General features: G+C 56.6%; 2 protein-coding genes across 2 annotated transcripts in view; one reads left to right on the forward strand and one right to left on the reverse strand.

Annotated features, from left to right (window-relative positions):
- The first annotated feature begins 1,661 nt into the window (after positions 1-1,661).
- Positions 1,662-3,283, forward strand: ENHO (energy homeostasis associated). The gene is made up of 2 exons (XM_084237320.1): positions 1,662-1,779; positions 2,545-3,283. Exon 2 carries the CDS (start codon positions 2,706-2,708, stop codon positions 2,934-2,936), a length of 231 nt encoding a protein of 76 aa, XP_084093446.1. The 5' UTR covers positions 1,662-1,779; positions 2,545-2,705; the 3' UTR covers positions 2,937-3,283.
- Positions 3,284-3,570: 287 nt separating this feature from the next.
- Positions 3,571-18,457, reverse strand: part of DNAI1 (dynein axonemal intermediate chain 1) — a gene marked incomplete at both ends in the record, with an annotated part of 33,546 nt that continues 18,659 nt past the window's right edge. The window contains 11 exon segments of the mRNA XM_084237757.1: positions 3,571-3,669; positions 6,523-6,708; positions 8,301-8,400; positions 8,482-8,630; positions 9,831-9,910; positions 10,500-10,587; positions 10,707-10,796; positions 11,404-11,425; positions 11,427-11,452; positions 11,454-11,519; positions 15,083-15,330. Coding sequence (XP_084093883.1) covers positions 3,571-3,669; positions 6,523-6,708; positions 8,301-8,400; positions 8,482-8,630; positions 9,831-9,910; positions 10,500-10,587; positions 10,707-10,796; positions 11,404-11,425; positions 11,427-11,452; positions 11,454-11,519; positions 15,083-15,330 — 1,154 coding nt within the window.

The raw sequence follows: 18,457 nt of genomic DNA on the forward strand, positions 1-18,457 counted from the left end.
CCTCCCTACATCATTTCAGGCCCTTGTCATTACTCCTTGCCTTCACTCTCAAATGCCTTCAATGCTCCTCTCCACCCAGCAGCCCAGGCCATAAACTTCTAACTTCTGAATGTGATCATGTTACTCCTCTGCTCAAAATTCTTCAGTGGCTCCCCACTGTTTTTGGAATAAAATCTGAACTCCTGCAGCTGGGTCGCATATTCATTTGCAGCACGCTCAGATGTGCTGTGACACAGGTCGCCTCTGTTCCTGATTTGATCTTCTTCACAATGCCCCCACCCTGCTGGCTAACAGGGTCAGGGGAAACTAAAATTAATCCACTCTGGTAAACTCAGTAGGGCCCCCACATTTTATTTTAGCCAGTCTCTATGTAATTCAGTAGGTTTGGGTGACTCAGTCTTTCAGCATATTTTACCCTACCCTTTCCGTTTTCGAGATTGCATTTGGATGTGTAGGGATGTCATGTGAATTTCCCCCCGTTGGAAGCGCTCCTTTGGGGTTGTGTAGGTTAGTGTTTGCTGAGGTGTGGCTGGTCTGATATTAAAAAAATTAGTGAATTGCACCCCTAAGAGGTGCTCTTACTATAACCATTTTACAGATGAGGAAGCTGAGGCTAAAGGAGGTTAGGTAACTTGCCGAGGTCAAGAACCGGGAATCACCACACTTCCAGGCACTAAGTCCAGAACCCCAGATTTGGGAGCACCAGGAGTCTTCAGGATATAGTTTCAGGGAGACTCTGCAGAACGGAATGAGTGTCCAGGTCACTGAGGGAGGAGGGAGAAATCACTCCCTGATGGCTCCCCCCACACTGACGGTCCTCCCAGGAGACCCAGGACGGAGAGTCACGCCCGGTCCAGGCACCCGCGTCCACTCGGCCCCAGGCCCCGCGCAGCAGAGCAGACCACACACTCATCACCAAGACGAGCTGGGCGCTCAGGAGATGCGTGGCCAGATCTCGAGTTGGCAGAGCCGCTCGCACCTGCTGGGGCCCAGGGGTGTGGGGTCGACCAGACCCTCTGCAGGGGACGCGCAGCGCCCACACCCCGGCGGGAGCGGCCGTGCGGCGGGGTCGCGGGGACGCGCGGGGTGAGAAGGGGTGGGGTGTCCCCAGGCGTGGACCCGGCCTTCCTCAGACGGGGTGGGGGGGTCTTTGGTCTCTCAGAGGTTGGGAGCGCGGCTCTTCCAGGGGCGGGAGGTCCCAGAAACCCCAGCAAGCGGGTGGCCTTGCCCCGCCCCTTCCCCCCGGACGGAGCAGGACGGCGGGGCCCCCGCAGCCGGGGTGCGCTCGCGCCCCACGCCCCGCACCGGAGTCGCGGCGGCGGCCACTCGGGGGGCGGCCCCCCGCCCCAGGTCGCCGGCCCCGGCCCCCGGGAGGCGGGGCTCCTCGCGGCCTCAGCTGCCCACCGAGCCCGGCCGAACCTGCTCGAGCCCCGCCGAGCCCCGCCGAGCGCCGCCGAGCGCCGCCGAACCCCGCGCTCGGGCCGCCCCCGCCCGCCGAGCGCCGCGGGCCGCGGAGGAGGCGCCGCCCCGGGGGGAGGAGGTGCCGGCGCGCCGCAGACCGCCCGGCGGAGGCCGCCCCGGGCGCGCGGCGGCGGGAGCGGCCGGCGAGGCTGCGCGGCCGAGGGGGAGGGCCGGGGAGGGGACGGCGCCCCCGCCCGCCGCCGCCGCCCGCCGCCCCCCGCCCCCCGCCCGCGGGCGCCCGCGTCGCGGCCGGTCTCCGTCGGCGCCCGGCGTTCCTGCGCCCCGGACCCGCCCGCGCTCGCGCCGGGCTCGGCTCAGGTAAGGGGGGGCCCCCCAGGGCGCGGGGGTCGAGGCCCAGAGACCCAGAGGCGGGGGCGCGAGGCGCGGACCCCACGGAGACGGACGCGGACCCCGGGGAGGGCTGCGCGCGGGCCGCGGGGGCTCGGCCCGGCGGGGGAGACCCGGACCCGGAGACCCGGAGGAGGAGACACAGAGACGGAGAGAGACCCGGGCTCGGGGAGGGGGACGCGAGGAGCCGGCCGGGGGGACCGCCAGCCCCCCGGGGCCAGGCGCGGGGCGGCAGGGGCAGGGGCGCGCGTCCCGGCGCGGCGCCAGGGCGGAGCGCGAGCTGGACGCGCACACACCTGCCTGCGCGAAGGCGCGCGCCGGCCGGGCCTCCACAAAGTTCCCTCTGTGCGGGCTGGCGCCTCCGGCTGGCTGCCGTCCCGAGAGGGGGAGGCGGCCCGGCCGTACCCTCGCCATCCTCCAAGGACTTGGGCTGCTGCAGTCCCGCCCCCTTCCAGGGCGCGTGAGAGCTGGCAGCTCGGTGGGCAGGGCAGGCCGGGGCCCTGGTTCTGAGCAGCAGGAGAGAAGAGTCTGCCAACTCCGGCTTCCCCCCTGGGGCTGCACCCCCATCCAGGTGCCCAGAACCGGACCCGAGGATGAGGCATCGGCCCAGTGGGGCATTCGGGCCTGCTGGGGACCAGCCCTCTGCCAGGGAGGCCAGGGATGTAGGAAGAGGTTTTCTTCTCTGCTCGGCCCCCTCCCTCCTCATCACGTCCCCTTGTTGGGTATCCCCCACAGGTTCAGGACCGCATGTGGACCTCCCCACCACCCGGGAACCACTGAGTGTGCGAACAGGACAGCCTCCTTGGAAGGCCAGCCAAACCGGACTCTCGCCTCGGCATGGGCCTTGCCACTGAGGCAGCCCCGCTGTCTGCGCTGATCTAAGGGTGCTGCGCGTCATGGGGGCAGCCATCTCCCAGGGGGCCCTCATTGCCATCGTTTGCAACGGCCTTGTGGGCTTCTTGCTGCTGCTGCTCTGGGTCATTCTCTGCTGGGCCTGCCACTCTCGCTCTGCGGACATTGACTCACTCTCTGAATCCAGTCCCAACTCCAGCCCTGGCCCCTGTCCTGAGAAAGCGCCCCCACCCCAGAAGCCCAGCCATGAAGGCAGCTACCTGCTGCAGCCCTGAAGGCCCTGGGCCTACCCTAGAGTCTGGGACCTCAGACTGTCCCGCTCAGAGCCTGGAATCAGGATCCCAGGCTCCAGCCCGCTTGTCTGGGGCTGCACCTGGCAGCCAAGATCTAGCCAGTTTGGCTCCAAGGAGGACTCTGGTGGCCCCAGGTAGACAGGCCTAGGGTGAGGATTCACGAGTTGGTGCTAGGGCCAGGACCATCTGGACTCTGCTCCATCCCAGGGGCCAGAGGCTGGGTCCATCCTCTCCCTAGGCTGAGCACCTTTAGGCCCTCTGGGTTGGGGAAGCAAACTGGACTCCATGGCAATAATGGGAGGGTGACCAGGTTGGGCCCCTCCTTTGGTCCTCCCACTGTTTGTTGGATAATAAATGGAACTATGGCTCTACCCTGAGATTTTCTCTTCTTCCTGAGGGCCTTGCCGTAGCAAAATGAAAGGTGTGGGGTTGGCTTACAAACAGGTTTATTTGGGTTAAGAAGAGGGGTGGGATAATGGTGGTTGTGGGTCGAGTCCTGGGTGAGGGCTAGAGAGGGTAGTGGGCTCTGATCAGATCACATTCTGGGTGCTAAGGCTAGACTTGAGTACCAGGGTCAAGTAGACTCCATAAAGGGGACAAGGACTGATAGGAGGCCTCAGACTTTGGTTTTCACTTCCCTCACCAGGTTCAGCAGCTTGTCCAATTTTGCGATCTCCACAGCTGGACCTTTCTGCACTTCCTGCCCCTTCTTTTCCTGCAGGGAGGGGGATGAATTGTAGGGGATGGGCCACCTCTGGGTCCCATTTGTGGCCCTACCCTGCCCCTGCCGTTAGATTCTGCTCACCTACTTCCATGTGATCCTTCCCTAACTCAGGTTAGGTGACTGTTGGGGTGCCCAGCTGAGGTCTGTAAGAAGCATCTGGTTCCCGCTTTGAACCTCAGATGCACATAGGGTCTTGATGCCGGGAGGAGCGGAGGAAGGTATCCACACACTAACCACTGAGGAATTAGCTTTTCAAGCTAGGGAGAGCTGTAACCCTGGGGTGGGGGTGGGGGGGCCTCTGACTGCTGGGACCACACCCCCCACAGGGGGTGTTCGTGGAGAAGGCTGTGGACAAAGACACTGGTACCCTCACTGGGTACTCTTACCTAATACCTTCAGGTCAGATTGGGAGCGGGGTGCCCCTTGGGGCCAGGCCTGGCAGACATACCCAGAGTGAGGAAGGGTATAAGGAGACCCAAGAAGGCAGACAGTCCAAGTAATTCCAGATGTCCTTGACAGTTCTGAGGAACTGCCCCTCAGAAAAGCAGAGCCTCTTTGTGACCCTTCACCCTGACCTACAGAGCATGCCAGTGCTTTAGCTGCTGAGCTGAGCCCGGAGAAAAAGAGAGTTGGGATGCTAGCGTATGTGCCACAGGTCCCAAGAGCTCCTTGGCAGGCCAGGACCAGTCCCATCTTCCCCTCTGTCCAGGCAAGTGAGGTGTGGGCTGGGCTGTGAGACTAGGGCAGCCGTTACTTCCTGCCTTTCCTCTGTTCCCACCCTCTCAGCCACCTGTGCCCACTGCTCACTGGCACCTGCCCCAGCCTTGCCTGCTGAGAGCCCAGCCTGTCTCTGGCTCGGACTATGAGAAGCGGAGGAGAATGCAGGGCCAGCAGGCCCCTTCCTAGCAGCTGACACCAGATTTCCTCCTGCTCCCAAATCTGTCTCCCCATGCCCCTGTGGCCCAGTACCCTTTGCCAACACCCAGCTCACCTATACAATCTGGAGGCAGAGAACAAAGTTTTCTGTCTCTCTCTTCCCTCTCAAATTAATGCTGACTTGTCTTCTGGGCCTCGCCGCATCCCCTGGGAGTTAGGGGACCTGGCTTTTAGTTCTAGCTTTGTCATGAAAGCCCAAATCCCTGTAGGGTTTGGGGCAAGTCTCTTGCCATTCTGAGTCTGATTTATCCAGTAGTTGAGGAAAGATAGCCCTTGATAGCCCTTGGGCAAGCTAGGCTCCGATTCCAATCATGCTCCTTGGGCCAGGAAGCTGGGCCTCTGGGGCCAAGTCCTCTTAGGAAGAGAGACTGCAGCGCACAGGGGAGGGGCAAGAGCAACACCCAGAGGATTTCTTTGCACCCACTCATAGGAACCTTCAATCTACCCGAGTACCAGCCCTCAGCTCTCACCTGCTCGGGGCCTCTGATCCCCAGGTATCTATGTCCTCAGAGATACAGGTCCCCAGAAACACAGAGTCCAGCTCTCCCAGCCATGACTGACAGTTATTCTGGGAAGAGTTTTATGGGAGATCCTTGCCTCCCGGGATCAGAGTGGGCCCCCATCCTGACCTGCCATCTTTACGGTGTGATGGCAGTACCCAGAGGTGACCGTTATCCCTCCCACAAGCTGTCCAGCTCTGCCAGCTCCAGCCTGGGTCTCTCTCTTCACTAAATTAAGAGCAGATTTTATCTGTTCCATAAATTGTGCTGCCTCCTTCCCCCTCCTTGAGACCAACTAGCTGGGCTCAGCAAAGAGCTTCAGACCACGCCCGACACCCCCCCCCCCACTCCCCCAGCCCATCCTCCTCAGCCCACCACAGCCTCTGGGCCACAGCTGCAGGCGCTTAGCAGTCTTCTGAGTATTTATAGCCAAGTCCACCCCCTCCCCCAGCTGGCTACAATTACAGGCCAGGCCGAACTCCCAGGCACTTGCCTCCCTGGCCGAGGTGGGGAACAGACCAGGCTGTCAACAGAGGGATGGTGTATGGACCCAGTCTTGGTAGAGGTATGGGGGGCAGATGTCAGTAGTTGAAAGACAGGCCCCTGCCCTTGCCTTAGACGGCAGCAAATTATGACCATAAGCTTCGCTCATTGGGGCAGCTTAACCCAAACCTGATTCAGCTCTGATCCTGACCCAGAATTTGGCAGAAAGCAAATTCTATGTTCTCTCTCAACACCCAATTGGGCAGGACTAGGCTCTGGGTTCTTGGGCTCTGGACTTTTAAATTGGACTCAGACTCTGGATTCCAAGGTCTGGGTTCTAATATCTGAATTAGGACTCAGAGATCTAGATTTGAGGTCATAGTTCTGGGCTCTGTGGCATGTACTGGGGATCTGGGACTCTGAGCAGGGTCTCCCAAAAATCATTCTAAATCCAGAAAGGAACCAGAGCTCAAAAGGAGGATTGCCACTCTGCTGACCTAGTTACCCTTGTCAGGGCTCATTTCCTTCTTCCTTGCAGCGCCCAGCTGAGGGGCCATTGGCACCGAAGCCCCGGTTTAAGCCCAGCCGACAAAGCAGTGACTACGCCCTGAGCCCTGGCCCGAGTGGCCTGGTCTACGCCGAATGAGCCAGGCTGTGCACGCGCTTCCCCCAGGCCTCAGACTCATGGGGATATCTCCACCTGGAGGCCCCACAGGTAACTCCGCTTCAGCTTGTCAATGCCGATCTGTCTCCCTACAAACCTGCCTCTGCTCTGCTCTTCATTTGGCAATGGCACCACCTACTCTCCCTGGTTCTCCCGGGTCACAAACCTGGGGGCTTCCCACTGGCTCTTCCCTTTCCTCTGAGCTCCCACTGTCCTGAAGCCCTTGTCTCTCGTGGCAGCCCAGACTCCCCAAGTCCGCACCTTTGGCATCTTGCGCAAATTGGGTGAGAGCTTGAGGCAGGTGATGTGCCCGCGGTCATCGCCCACAATGATGATGGGGTGGATGGGGTTGAACTGCACATGTGTGATCTTGTTCTTTTTTCTGGCCACCACTGGCTGGCTGCAGATGGCCTCGTATTTGTTGATGGACAAGTCAAATACATGGGCCTGCGGAGAGGTGGGTGTCAGCATACTCGGGGGGTAATGAGGCCCCTGTCCCCCACTCCAGGGGAACCAGTCCATGGGCTTTTTGGGGAGACACAACAGAGGTATAGTTGTGTCTCCATTTGCTCTTCCTGAGATTGAGGAAATGAGCATAAAAAGTTGGGGAGAAAGTTTAAGTCTGTGCTGAATTAAGAATAACAGCATCAACCTTTTAGAAGCAGTTATCATGTACTAGACTCGGAGCAAGCATGTTACATGGTTTACCATCAAATTGTTACCTTCACAGCTGCTGCATAAGGTAGGTTGTATCAATTATCCCCGATTTATAAATGAGGAGATAGAGCTCTGAAGGCTAATTTGCTAGTAAATGGCAGAGCCAGGGTCTGCACGGTTGATGCATGTAAGACATCAGCTGTGTTCAGACATGGCTTGTCATATAAAGTGCTCAACAAATGTTTGATCTTATTTTTACCACACCCTAAGTCCAAGTCGCTAGCAACTCTTGCTGGACAGCTGTGGCAGCATCCTAACTGGCCTCTCTGTTTCCACTGTGGTCATCACACAGTTCCTCCTTCATCAGCAGCCAGACTTCCCTTTAAAAAATCTAAACTCCTCTTGGCAGTATAAATAAAATCCAGATCCCTTACTCTAATTTTCCACTTTCATCTCATGTTTTCTCCCCTTCGCCTATTAGTTCCCAGCCACACATGCCTGCTGTTCTTTAAACCTCTCAGGATCATTCTCAACCCAGGGCCTTTGCACTAGCTTTTCCCTCTGTCTGGAATGTGCATACCCTCCACCCTGTCTTCACATGGCTGGTTCTTTATTATGCAGCGCTCAGCTTAAATGCTACCTCTTCCAAGAAGCTGTCCCTGACCTCTTTGAGTGGTTCCCCCCCCCCCTTGTATTTTACATCACTCCCTCGCACTTTCTTAATATAACAGCTGCATCACCAGGTCCTCCCCTGGAGGCAGGCACCATAGTTGACCATTTGTCAGATGACTGACTGACTGACTGACTGATGGACTGACTTTAGGACAATGTCTAAATCACTGTATTCTTTCCTTGGGTAAGTGCCTCTCAGTTTATATCGAAGTCCATAGAGAAAATGGGTTTGCACCTAAGAATTTTCTCACAAAATGTTAGTTGTCTTCAATAATTCTCAGTGTTGAGTAGAGTCCTTCCATCTGCCCTTCGCAGACTCAGCTTGCTTAATCCCAAGAGTGGGACCTCACTACTTTTAGATACTATTTCAATCAGACCAACTTAAGCTCATACATCTTACGTTGGACTGGCCTCTGCTACTCTGTAGCTACCTCCCTAGGGGCCTCAGAGACTACTGTTCCTCATGGTCTCATCCCCAGAGTACTTTCTCCTTCAAGATGCACAGTCTCCTTTTCTCCTCGAGGCCTCATGGGATGAATGCTTTCTCTTTTGACAAGGCCCTGGATGGCCTGGCCCTGGAGACCACACAGTTCTTGTGTCCCAACTTCTCCTACCTGACCCGGGCTTGGGGTGCGCTCTCCGGGAGGAGATAGCTACCTCGTCCTAGGTAGCAGGAAGAGGCTTGGTGGAATCAGGAAGGAGGCACTCACTTTCCCATTGGTGGTGACTGCCGCAAACACCGTAGAAGAGTAGGGTGCCCAGGCCACATCTCCCACAGCTGAATTTAGGTCATAGATGAACATTGGGGTCCTGCAGTGGTAGAGAGGCAGGAAGCTTGGGGCACAGAGCACTCACAGAACCCTCCAGGCCCCTCGCAGGCATGCCCCTTACTTGACGGTGTGGTCCCAGATCTTCACTGTCCAGTCGGAGCTGCAGGACATGAAGACCTTGCTGTGGTATGGGTTCCAGGTCACAGCATCCACTGCCATGTTGTGGGCATCATAGGTGTCTAGGAATTGACTGGAGTAGGATTTAGAGCACTAGGAGGGAGGGGGAAATCAGGTCAGAAGTGAGAGAGAGTTCAGCAGCTCCCACTTCCCAGGGGGTCCTGGAGGATCAAAACCTGAGCAAGAAGACTTCTGTCCTCACTCCACTGAGGCCAAGCTGCTGGCCGCCCTTCTCACCCCCAAAACACTCAGAAAGAAAGGAGGGCTTAAGGGACCAGGATTGGGGTGGGCAGGGGAGCCTTCCAGGAGGGTGGGGGAACGTCTGCCCGGTGGCCTTACCCCAGGCCAGGTAGAAAAAGCCTTTTTTGCCCTGAGCCAAAGCAGAGCAGGTCTGGGGGCCCTAGGTGAGGTGTGGCCTAGTCAGTGTTCTGGCTAAAGCCTGTGGGCAGAAGGACAAGAGTCCTGGGTCCACGCAGAGCCTGTAGGCAGAATCCTTGGAATGGTAGTAAACATCCCACCTTACCAAGGTAAAAGCAGGTGCAGAGCCAGGCACAGACACACCTTCAGATTTCCCAGTGAGTTTCTTACCCAGATCACAAAACCCCTCTTCTTCCCTCCAGAAAAGGGTGCGACTGTTTAGTTTTTTTTTCCCTCCTGCCTCTCCAGGGCCACCACTGGGAAGGGTGGAGAGGGGGTGGGGACCTCTTTTGCATTCAGACCAGCTTCGGCTGGGCCTCTGGGGCTCCTGGGAGGCTGCCTGTAATTAACATTCTGAGTCTCTGAGCCTAAGAAAAGCTTACAGCAGCGCTATTTCTGGATGGATGGAGGTTCGGAAGGATGCTCACCTACTAACACTGAGGCCTTGCAGAAACTGCCCATGAAGTTCCAGCCTGCCAGCTGGGATGCACCCAGTATTCAGAAGATAAATTTTCTTGTTACTTGGCCTCAGCTCAAGTTCAGCTCTCCTCCAGGAAGTCTTCCCAGAATGTTCTAACTCCTCCACCCTGGCCTCCCTCCTCACCTCCCCACTCCCAGGAAGGGAGTGGAGCCCCAGAGGGAAAGATGGTGGGCAGGGCCAGAGTTGCCCTCTAGATTCCTTTCCTCCATTCAACCCCCCTTCCTACTACCCAAGTAGGTCAAGAAATGCACTCTTCCCCAAAGAAGGCAAAAGCTTTTCTAGAAGTCATGAGTGCTGAAGATAAGTTGGAATAGTGCCTGTTGAGAGCTATAAGGCCCCCAGAGAAGTTCTGGTCTAAGCAGCCCTGTGAGGTCCTGGCACAGGCACCAGCTCACCTTGTAGATTTTCCCCTCCTCTGTGCCTACTAGGAACATGTAGTCGATGTCTTTGTGGAAGGCAAAGGCGGTGCCACAGCCTTGGGAGAAGAGGGGGCAGCCTTAGCTGGGTTCTGGAAGAGAAACTCCCAGCATCTCCCCACCCAGCCACAGATGCCCGGCCCTTGCGCAGGCTACAGCCAGTTTGGCAAACAGAAACCACACCGGCCCCCTGCTCTGCTGCCTGTCCCAGGCAGTTGGGACTCTGCAAACGGTCAGGGTTTCTGCAGACAGGAACGGGGCCTGGGTAAACAAGGTAGGGATTGAGTTAAACGGGGTCAGGGTCAGGGTAAACAGGGACAGGGTCTGCAAACAAGGACATGGTCTGTGCAAACAGGGATATAGTCTGCATAAACAGGGTAGGGACTGAGTAAACAGGGACAGGATCTGGGTAAACAGGGGCCTGATCTGCATAAACAAGATGGATCTGCATAACAGCACCTGATCTGCATAAACAGGAACAGGGCCAGCAAATGGGATGGGACCTGCATAAACAGGGAGGGTCTGCAAACAGCCAGGGGCCCTGGGCAGGAGGAGGCTTGCTCAGTGAGGCAGAGGGTCATTGTTCCTGACCCTCAGGGGGCCTGAGGGACTTGGCTAGCCCAGATGTGAGTGGGCTGGGGCTCCTACCCACTGTGTGTAGCTGCAACCCCTCGAGACCTTCCACGGTGCTGCCCTCCACCTTCAGCTTGATAACATCTGTATGAACCAGCTCACTCTGCAGGTGGAGGGAAGGGATGGGTACATGGGCTGAGCTGGATCAGCAGATGGAGGGGAGCCCTTCCCCTCCCCCACACCCCATCCATCCCTGTGTGACCCATGCTGAGAAATAGGCACCTTCACGAGCGTCCAAGACACAATCCTGCCGTCAGATGACACAGAGAAGAAGTTTAGGTTGTGGTCCATGTCATCCTTCTGCCACTTGACCTGAAACACCCCCAACTGCGAGCTCAGGGCCCCTGCCTGAGCCCCTGCCAGGGAGTCGAGTTAGGGCTGTGAGCCGTTGCAGGGCTCTCTCAAGAAGCTGTCTGAAGTTCAGAAGCACGTTCCAGGGGTCCACTTCCCAGAGCCCCACGATTCACCTTCCTCTCCCCTCTCCCTCCTTCTGCCCACTTCTGTCTCTCTCCCCTCTCTCCTTGACCACCGGCAGGCCCCAGAGCCCTAATCTGATGGGTTGGCTACAGGGCTGCCAGATTCTTCCCTAGTTGAGTTCTAGGGGCCTGGTTGTAGGGAGAAGGCAGTGGCTCTGGGTTCAATCTCCTTACACAGTCAGGCCCGGGAAGGGCAGGGCCTCTCCACCAGTTTCCTCATTTATAAAACAGGAACCAGAATAGCACGTTTGTTGTAAGGAATAAACGTGATAATGAACGGGAAGCCTGAGATCAGAACGCTGCCTCTGTGAAGTGTAATGTTAACTAACGCCTTCATTATTACCGTTGTCTTAGGAATGGGGACCGAGGCTCCACAGGGGGGCGCTCTCCTGCTTGGCCCTCCCCTGCCTCCTCTTCCAGGCATGGCCTTTCTCTGTTCCCACCTTCGCTGCACCGCTAGCTCCTGCCCAGAATCTCGCTCCCAAATCTCAAGATTTGAGCTGCATTTCTCCATCTGCAACTCGAGGCTAATAACCCTGCCCCACCCATCTTCTCGGGGCTGGAAGCAAACATATGGGAAAGTGTTTTGGAGACCAAGCTGTTGTCTTATGAAGATGACACGCTTGAGGCTCAAATTTCTGTTGCCAGATGTGCGGCCTGGCCAATCCATGTCCCAGGGAGCTGGGGCGGGGCTGGGTGCCCAGACCTTCCATCCTCCAGCTCTCTCCAGACCCCTATCTCCTCCCCTGTCACAGCAGAGGTCTAGTGAGAGAGGACAGTAACCCCAAGCTGCTGCCTGTAACCGCAGCTGTCACCATGGCTGCTGAGGGGTGCCGGGTGGCCGCTTGTGGGAGGGGGGAGGAGAGGGTGAAGAGGAGGTTGTCCCTCCCCAGCACCCCCAAGCCTAGTAGATCACAGCTGCAGGAGGGCTGGCTGAGTCCTATCTGGGCAGCCAGCTCTTTTGCACTTTCACTGGGGGGCCTAGAACACCTCAGAGCTATGAGGCCCAAGTTAGAGTCCCCCAGACACTGAGACCACTTCCCGTCTGTGTAAAGGTAGTCCCTTTAAAGGGGGGAGGAGGCTGGGGGTGTCAAAGGCCAGGCTCTAAGAGGCACTAGGGAGCTGCAAAGGGAAGTGTTTAATGAGTAGCCGCCAGCACGCATGGAAATTGTATTTCACACCCCACTTAGCAGCCTGATGCCCAATGGGGGGTGGTGTGAGTATTTGCAAGTGAGTGTCTATGTGTGTAAGTGTGTGCAAGTCACACATGTACCCCTGGGGTAGAGGTGTGAGGGCAGGAATAAAGCTAGTGAGAGAGAGCGTGTATGTGTGTGTGTGCGTGTGTGTGCATGTGTGTGTGAGAGTGAGAGAGAGAGAGACAGAGACAGAAACAGAGAGACAGATAGAAAGACAGAGAGAGCAGGTGGTAGAAGAAGATGGAGCCTGTTTACCTGATTCTCTTCTGCCTTATCTCATTAGACTGCAGACCTGCTTGACCCCAGTTTCTGATCCTATATCCTTCCTGCTCCCTTCCCAATGTAGCACAGGACACACACACACCCTTCTCCCCACAGAGTGCTGCTGGTTGACGTGTCATAGTAGAACCTGAACGGTGCCGGGCTACTCAGGTGGGCCCCCTGGGGAAGATCCTGAGCCTCCAGACAGGAATTCAGTCCTCTGTGAAGAGACAATTCTCTCCCTGGCTCCAAAATATTCCTGTTCCTCAGCTTCCTGACACCAACAAAACAAAGGCCATCTGCCCGGGTCTGGCATTTGAGATCCAGACAACCTCTCTGGTCTCCCTGAGACGCAGCCCTTTTCAGGAAGATCTAGACTGGCGCCACTAACCTCTCACTCACCAGCCTGGCTCTCCTTCAAGTTCCAAGCCCATGTAGCCAACCAGCTGCAGGAGACCTCCCTCTGGATTCCAAACCTGTGCTTTTTCTGCCACCTCCCACCTCTGTGGATGCCCTACCAGGCACGCCAAGCCCCAGTGCTTCCCTTTCCCCCATCCAAGAAGGCCTTTTTTTCCTACTGATTTTATTGCCTCAATAGAATTCAACCCCCTCTCTTCATTTCTACCTCTGCTGCCCCTGTTCCAGCTCATGCTTCAAGATTTCTCACGCTGCAGCCAGAGATTTCCAGCACGCAAACATGACGGCTGCGGGGGCATCTAGGTGCCATGTGAAAGTACCTCTGGGGACAGGGCAGAGAGGACAGGGGACCCACAAGAACAGCTCCCCTAGCATCTTTTTAACATATTGGGCTTCTGTGCTTACACTTCATTTGAAACCACTCACTTTCAAAATGCAAGTTTCCTCCTTGCTAGAGAAAGACACGCTCACAACCGGGTACCTGTGCTTCTTCCAGGTCCTGTCCCCACTCCCCACCGTCTCTCACTGTGCTCCGGATGACAAGCTGCTTCCCAGCAGGTCACTCAGCTTGATGCCTCTGTCATTGCGCCTCTGAGCTCCTTGTGTCTTTCTTCATCTAACTAATAGTTTCTTAGCCCTTGCAGTTCAGCTCTGGTGTCACTTGCTCTAGGAAGCTCTCCCTGGCCCTCCAGCCCCTGCCCCCCATCCTGGACAATCGGGATGCCCCTCCTCAGTGTCCACATGAGCGCTCTTTAGCACTTAGCCACTTAGCGTCCCGCCCTGGGCAGGTCAGCCTGTGACCGCAGTTATCACCCCACTAGTAACCCTAGAGACTAAGCCCTTAAGCATCCTCAGCTCCCAGAGGAGCAAACAGAACAGATAGATGAGGAGGAAGGGGGGAGGGGACAGGAAGTGAGAAAAGGAGTCAGAGACAGGCAGGCTCCTCCCATGTCACAAGTCTTGATTCTGGCCAAGAACTTCCAGTCTTTAGTTTTGCAAAGGCAGCAGCCCTGTTCTGACAGGGGGGCAGGAGGTCGTCCCTGTCCAGGTGTGTTCCAGCCTCCCTGGCGCCTGCCCAGTGAAAAGGAAAACGTGACTTTCGCATGCCTCGTTTGCCCTCCCCAGCCTGCCATTTGACTCAGAGAATCTGGTGGGGTAGGAGCAGGCCTTGGTCCCTCATCCTCCTGGGCTCGAAGAGGGTGATGAAGGTAATCAGAGATGCTCTGTGTCTGGCCCTGGTCTATCGGAGAGCAGAGGCAGGGCAGGTGCTGGTTAGGCCTGGTTTTTTCTTCTCCTGGACCTTAAAGTCTCTGCAGCCATCATCCCCATGTCTGGAGCCCTCCATGTGCCTGGGGGCAGTGAGCCAGGAGGTGGGTTTTTCAGGAAACAACTCCTGAGGTTGCAAGCTCTGGCCCCTGCTTTGGTGGAGAGTTGGGAGTGAAGTGGGAAAGCGTACCTCCCGCCTGTGCCCAGGCTCTGGGGAAGGTGTCCACCAACTCAGGGCCAGAAAAGGCCGGGGTGCAGAGCCTGCCTGCAGACTTTGTCAGGACAGCAGACAGAGAATGACGAGAAAGCTGAGTCCCAGCACTGCCTGATGAGCGCAAGGGCCTTGGGCAGCTTGAGGTAGAAATCCACCCTTAGATTCTCGTGGGCCTGCTCGTGGGGTGAGGGTGCCTGACCCTCTGAGGTTGAAACTGTGAAGTCCAGTGCCAGTGTACTAAGATGAGAGACAAAGAGTTGGGGTGAAATATAGCACTGATGTCCAGGGAGTAGCTCCGCCCTATGGCTGTCTGGAGGAGTGTTACAGAGAAGACAGGGACAGAGGCCACCGTCAGGTCTCACGTACCCCAGAGGGTAAATGACTGGCAGAGCACACCCCTATCTGGGAGTTCCCCCAGATCTAGCCTAGATGTCAGAGGAGAACCCATGTGGGAGTTGAGGAAGCCCGTAGAAGGGAACTAGAGACCTTGACACACTCAGCAGAGGTCTGTTGGGGCCCTGGAGATTTCTAGTCCCGGGCTCTGAGTTCCTGGCCACCATGCTGAAGAGACCCTTAGCCTCAGCGTGCTTACTGCAGACCCTCGTTACCTCCTGGTCCTTCTCTCCTGCGCTTCTCTGTCTGATCTCACACCCAGCTCCTTGGCCTTTAAGCTGGCACCCATTACCCTGATCCCTCTGCCCGTGGCCCTGTCCTCTCCTAAGTCCCTGCCCCCATGGCTCACTTCTCCCGAGCTGCTTGGAGGCTGACCTGCCACACAGGGTCCGTGTGCTTGCCAGACTTGGCCGAGCTGCGGAAGGAGGGCTGGGAGAGGGGTTTCTTGAGGTTGTAAACACCCACGTTGCCATCGTAGTAGCCCACTGCCACCAGGTAGGGGTAGTCCACGTGCATGTCCAGACACATGATGCCACTCTCGCTGTTGAACATGTATTCGGGAAAGCTGGGGTTCTTCATGCTGTAGAATAGCAGCATGCCCCGGCTCTGCTTCATGAAGTCATCTACTCCAGGGAAGATGGGAAGCTGAGGTTAGAGGTCACCCAGCCGGCCCAGGTCCCCTTGCGGCTCGCGGACTGGATGGACAAGCCCTGCCCCCTGGGGACCCTCTCTGCGCCTCATCTTCTCCACCTGCAAAGTGGAATCATGAGACTTGGCCTACCCCTTCCCAGCACTCATGCGAGGATCCAACGACCAGTAAAGGTGACCAGGTTTGTCTGAGGGACAGACAGGGGGCTGCAGGCTCAAAGATGGCTGAGTGAAGGATGCTTTGAGAAGGCGCAGTGTCCTCAGAGAGGACTGGTTCAGATGCCAGCCCAGAGGCAGGCTGCTGTCCTGAGATGCCTGGGTAACACCCATGTGCCACCTATGCCCCAGCCAAGGACAGGGGTTCTGTTGGGACTAACACAGAAATTGTCTACATGACTCGCAAACTGGCCACCCGTAGCCATCTTCCCGCACACGCTGCCCCACAGGCCCCAGCTGTAGCCTCAGCCCCAGCTCGAGGCACCTTCTAGGCCAGCGGATCAGGCTCCCACAGGCCCGCTGTGCCACTCTTCTGGCCTGGGCACAACATTTGGTGATTAACAGCCGACCGCTCAGCAGAGGCCGTCCTCCCAGCCCGCCCCATGTAGAGGGAGCACATCTGGCTCTTTCATCTGCTGCACACTCTGTGCCCATCCAGAAAATACGGCCACTGAACAGAATACAGTCCCAGAGTGCAGCTCTCCTGCCATCAGCCCAGGAGCCGATCCAGGATCAGAGTTGGAGGGTGGATGTCTGGGCAACCCCCCACCCCCACAACCCTGCCATCTTGGGGGTCCTCTGCTAAAGTAGCCCGCCAACTGAGTTGAATTCCTCCTCCTCTCCCCCTCCAGAACTATCTCCTGGCAACGGCAGGCCGGGCTCTCCTGACAAAGTGGCCAGTCCTGAGGCACGGGGCCCATGGGTGGGAAAGATAGGGAGGCAGCAGCAACTTGACAAATTTTGCTAAGTCATTTTCTGTCTTATTTCTAAGGCTGCCCCTTACTCAAGGGAGAAGGGCCCAGACCAGGCTCAAGGCAGTCTGGGCTGGGCTCCCTGGGCACTGGGCATGAGGTCAGCTATGAACAGATGCCTAGAATTCCCCCCCCAGACCTTGTAAGTACTAGTTGGTGCTTACTGAGAGCCAGGACTAGGCAGCAAGGAGCAGGCTAAGCTTAGATGGGTAGAGTTGAAAGCTGAGGCCAACTGGAATACCCAGTAAAGCAGTTCTCAAGAGGGGGAGTCTGCCTTTCCTTGCCATGGGTAATCCTCACAAGCTCCAGACTACTGTGTGAGCCTCTCCCCTGACCATCTGCAAGGGAGTTTGTGTGAGCAAAGAGGGATAGAAGGTGCCAGGGTCTAGCCTGAGTCATGGGGAGGGCACACAATGGTTCAGGAAGGAAGTGCTTCCGCTCGGGGGAAAGCGAGACTCGGCAAAGATGAGAAACTGGGAAACTTCCAGACCCCTGGAGCCAAGTTGGGTCACCCCGTGCCTGGCACTGTGTCAAAGCCAATAGAGAGCTGGGCTTGAGGTAGGGTGGGGAGCTGGCAGTACCTCATCCCTCGGGGCTGCAGGGTGGGTCTGGAGGGCCTACTCTCGGAAGGCGAGAGCTCCATCTGGCTGAGGGGAGTGTCTTTTTCTCCCAGATCACAAAGAGCTTGAGCTAGGCAGTGTGACAGTCACTTGTAGCTCCTGTTCATGACCCAAATCCTGAGCACCTGAGTTGGGCCTCCGCCCTGGCTGGACCCCAACAGGACAGAGACATTCCACTTGAGATGTGGGCTTGCCTGATGATAGCACTAGACCCCTTAGCTCAATGAGACAAGCCCCCTTGCTGGGTAACAAAGTGCTAACTGCCAGGCCAGAGGGGAGCTATGGATACACTTGATGTCCAATCTGTCCTTAATTCTGGGTAACACTGACAGAGGGTAAGGGGTGGGCATGTAGGTGTCCCTGACTGCCCTTCAATGATCCACAAGATTTGGAAAGCCTGATCTGCAGCTGTCAGAAAGCCATGGTCCCAGGGCAGGGGTGACCAAAGTTCTCGCTGCCCTCAGCTCCCTCTTCCAGGCCTGACATTATAGAGCCCAGGAAGGAGCATGGACAGATGTCTTCTGGAACTGGCAATCGCTAGTGGGGGTCCTCAGTTCCTCAGCTTTACCCCTGTCTTGCAAATAACAGCTCTAGATTGTGGGAAGCAGTTCTGGAGAGTTCTGGCTTTCAAGAGAACCCTGGGCTTCTGCTCAGGATTCAGGCAGGGCATGGCAGTGATACCATACCTGGGCTGTGATACCATAGTTTGGGATGCTGTGTGAGGCTGGTTTAAGGGTCCTTGTCCCTATAGCTTAGTATCTACTTTCCTCTGACCACTAACCTGGCTTTAATTTGATGCCCCAACATCCTCTCTGCCTGCCAGAGCTGACTCCCAGTCCACAGCTGTTTAATATCTCCCTTATTAAATGACACAGAGGCATCTGAAGGGGGGTTGTAGCAGGCAGAATAATGCCTCCCCCAAGATATCCGTGTCCTAATCCCCAGATCCGTAAGTTTGTTACTCTGTGTATAAAAGGGATTTTGCAGATGCAATCAAGTTAAAGACCATGAGATGGGGACATGATCTCGGATTATCTGGGTGTAATCACAGGGGTTCACACAAGGAAAAGAGAGGGGCAGGAGAGGGAGAGAAGGAGATGTGGGAACAGGAACAGATGTCAGAATGATGCAGTTGCTGGCTGGAAAGGGGCCACAAGCCATGGAATGTGGGTTGCCTCCAGAAGCTGGAAAAGGCAAGGACATGGATGTTTCCCTAGAAGCTTCAAAAGGAACAAGCCCTCCTGACACCTGCCCTCCAGCGCTGGAAGAGAACAAATGAATATTGTTTTAAGTCACTACGTTTGTGATAATTTCTTACAGCAGCATTAGAAAACTAATATAATAGGGACTCCTTGGTGGCCTGGGGGTTCAGTCTCAGCTTTATCACCACTACTGCCTGAGTTCAGTCCCCGGCCAGGGAGCTACCCACATGGCACAGCAGACCTCTCCTTCCTTGCTCCGCTGCTCCCCTCAGCAGTGTATTTCAGTGAATCTGCCTATTCTGCTCCCCACTC

Source organism: Talpa europaea (genome assembly GCF_964194135.1).
Source record: "Talpa europaea genome assembly, chromosome: 7".
In the NCBI taxonomy this organism is placed as follows: domain Eukaryota; kingdom Metazoa; phylum Chordata; class Mammalia; order Eulipotyphla; family Talpidae; genus Talpa; species Talpa europaea.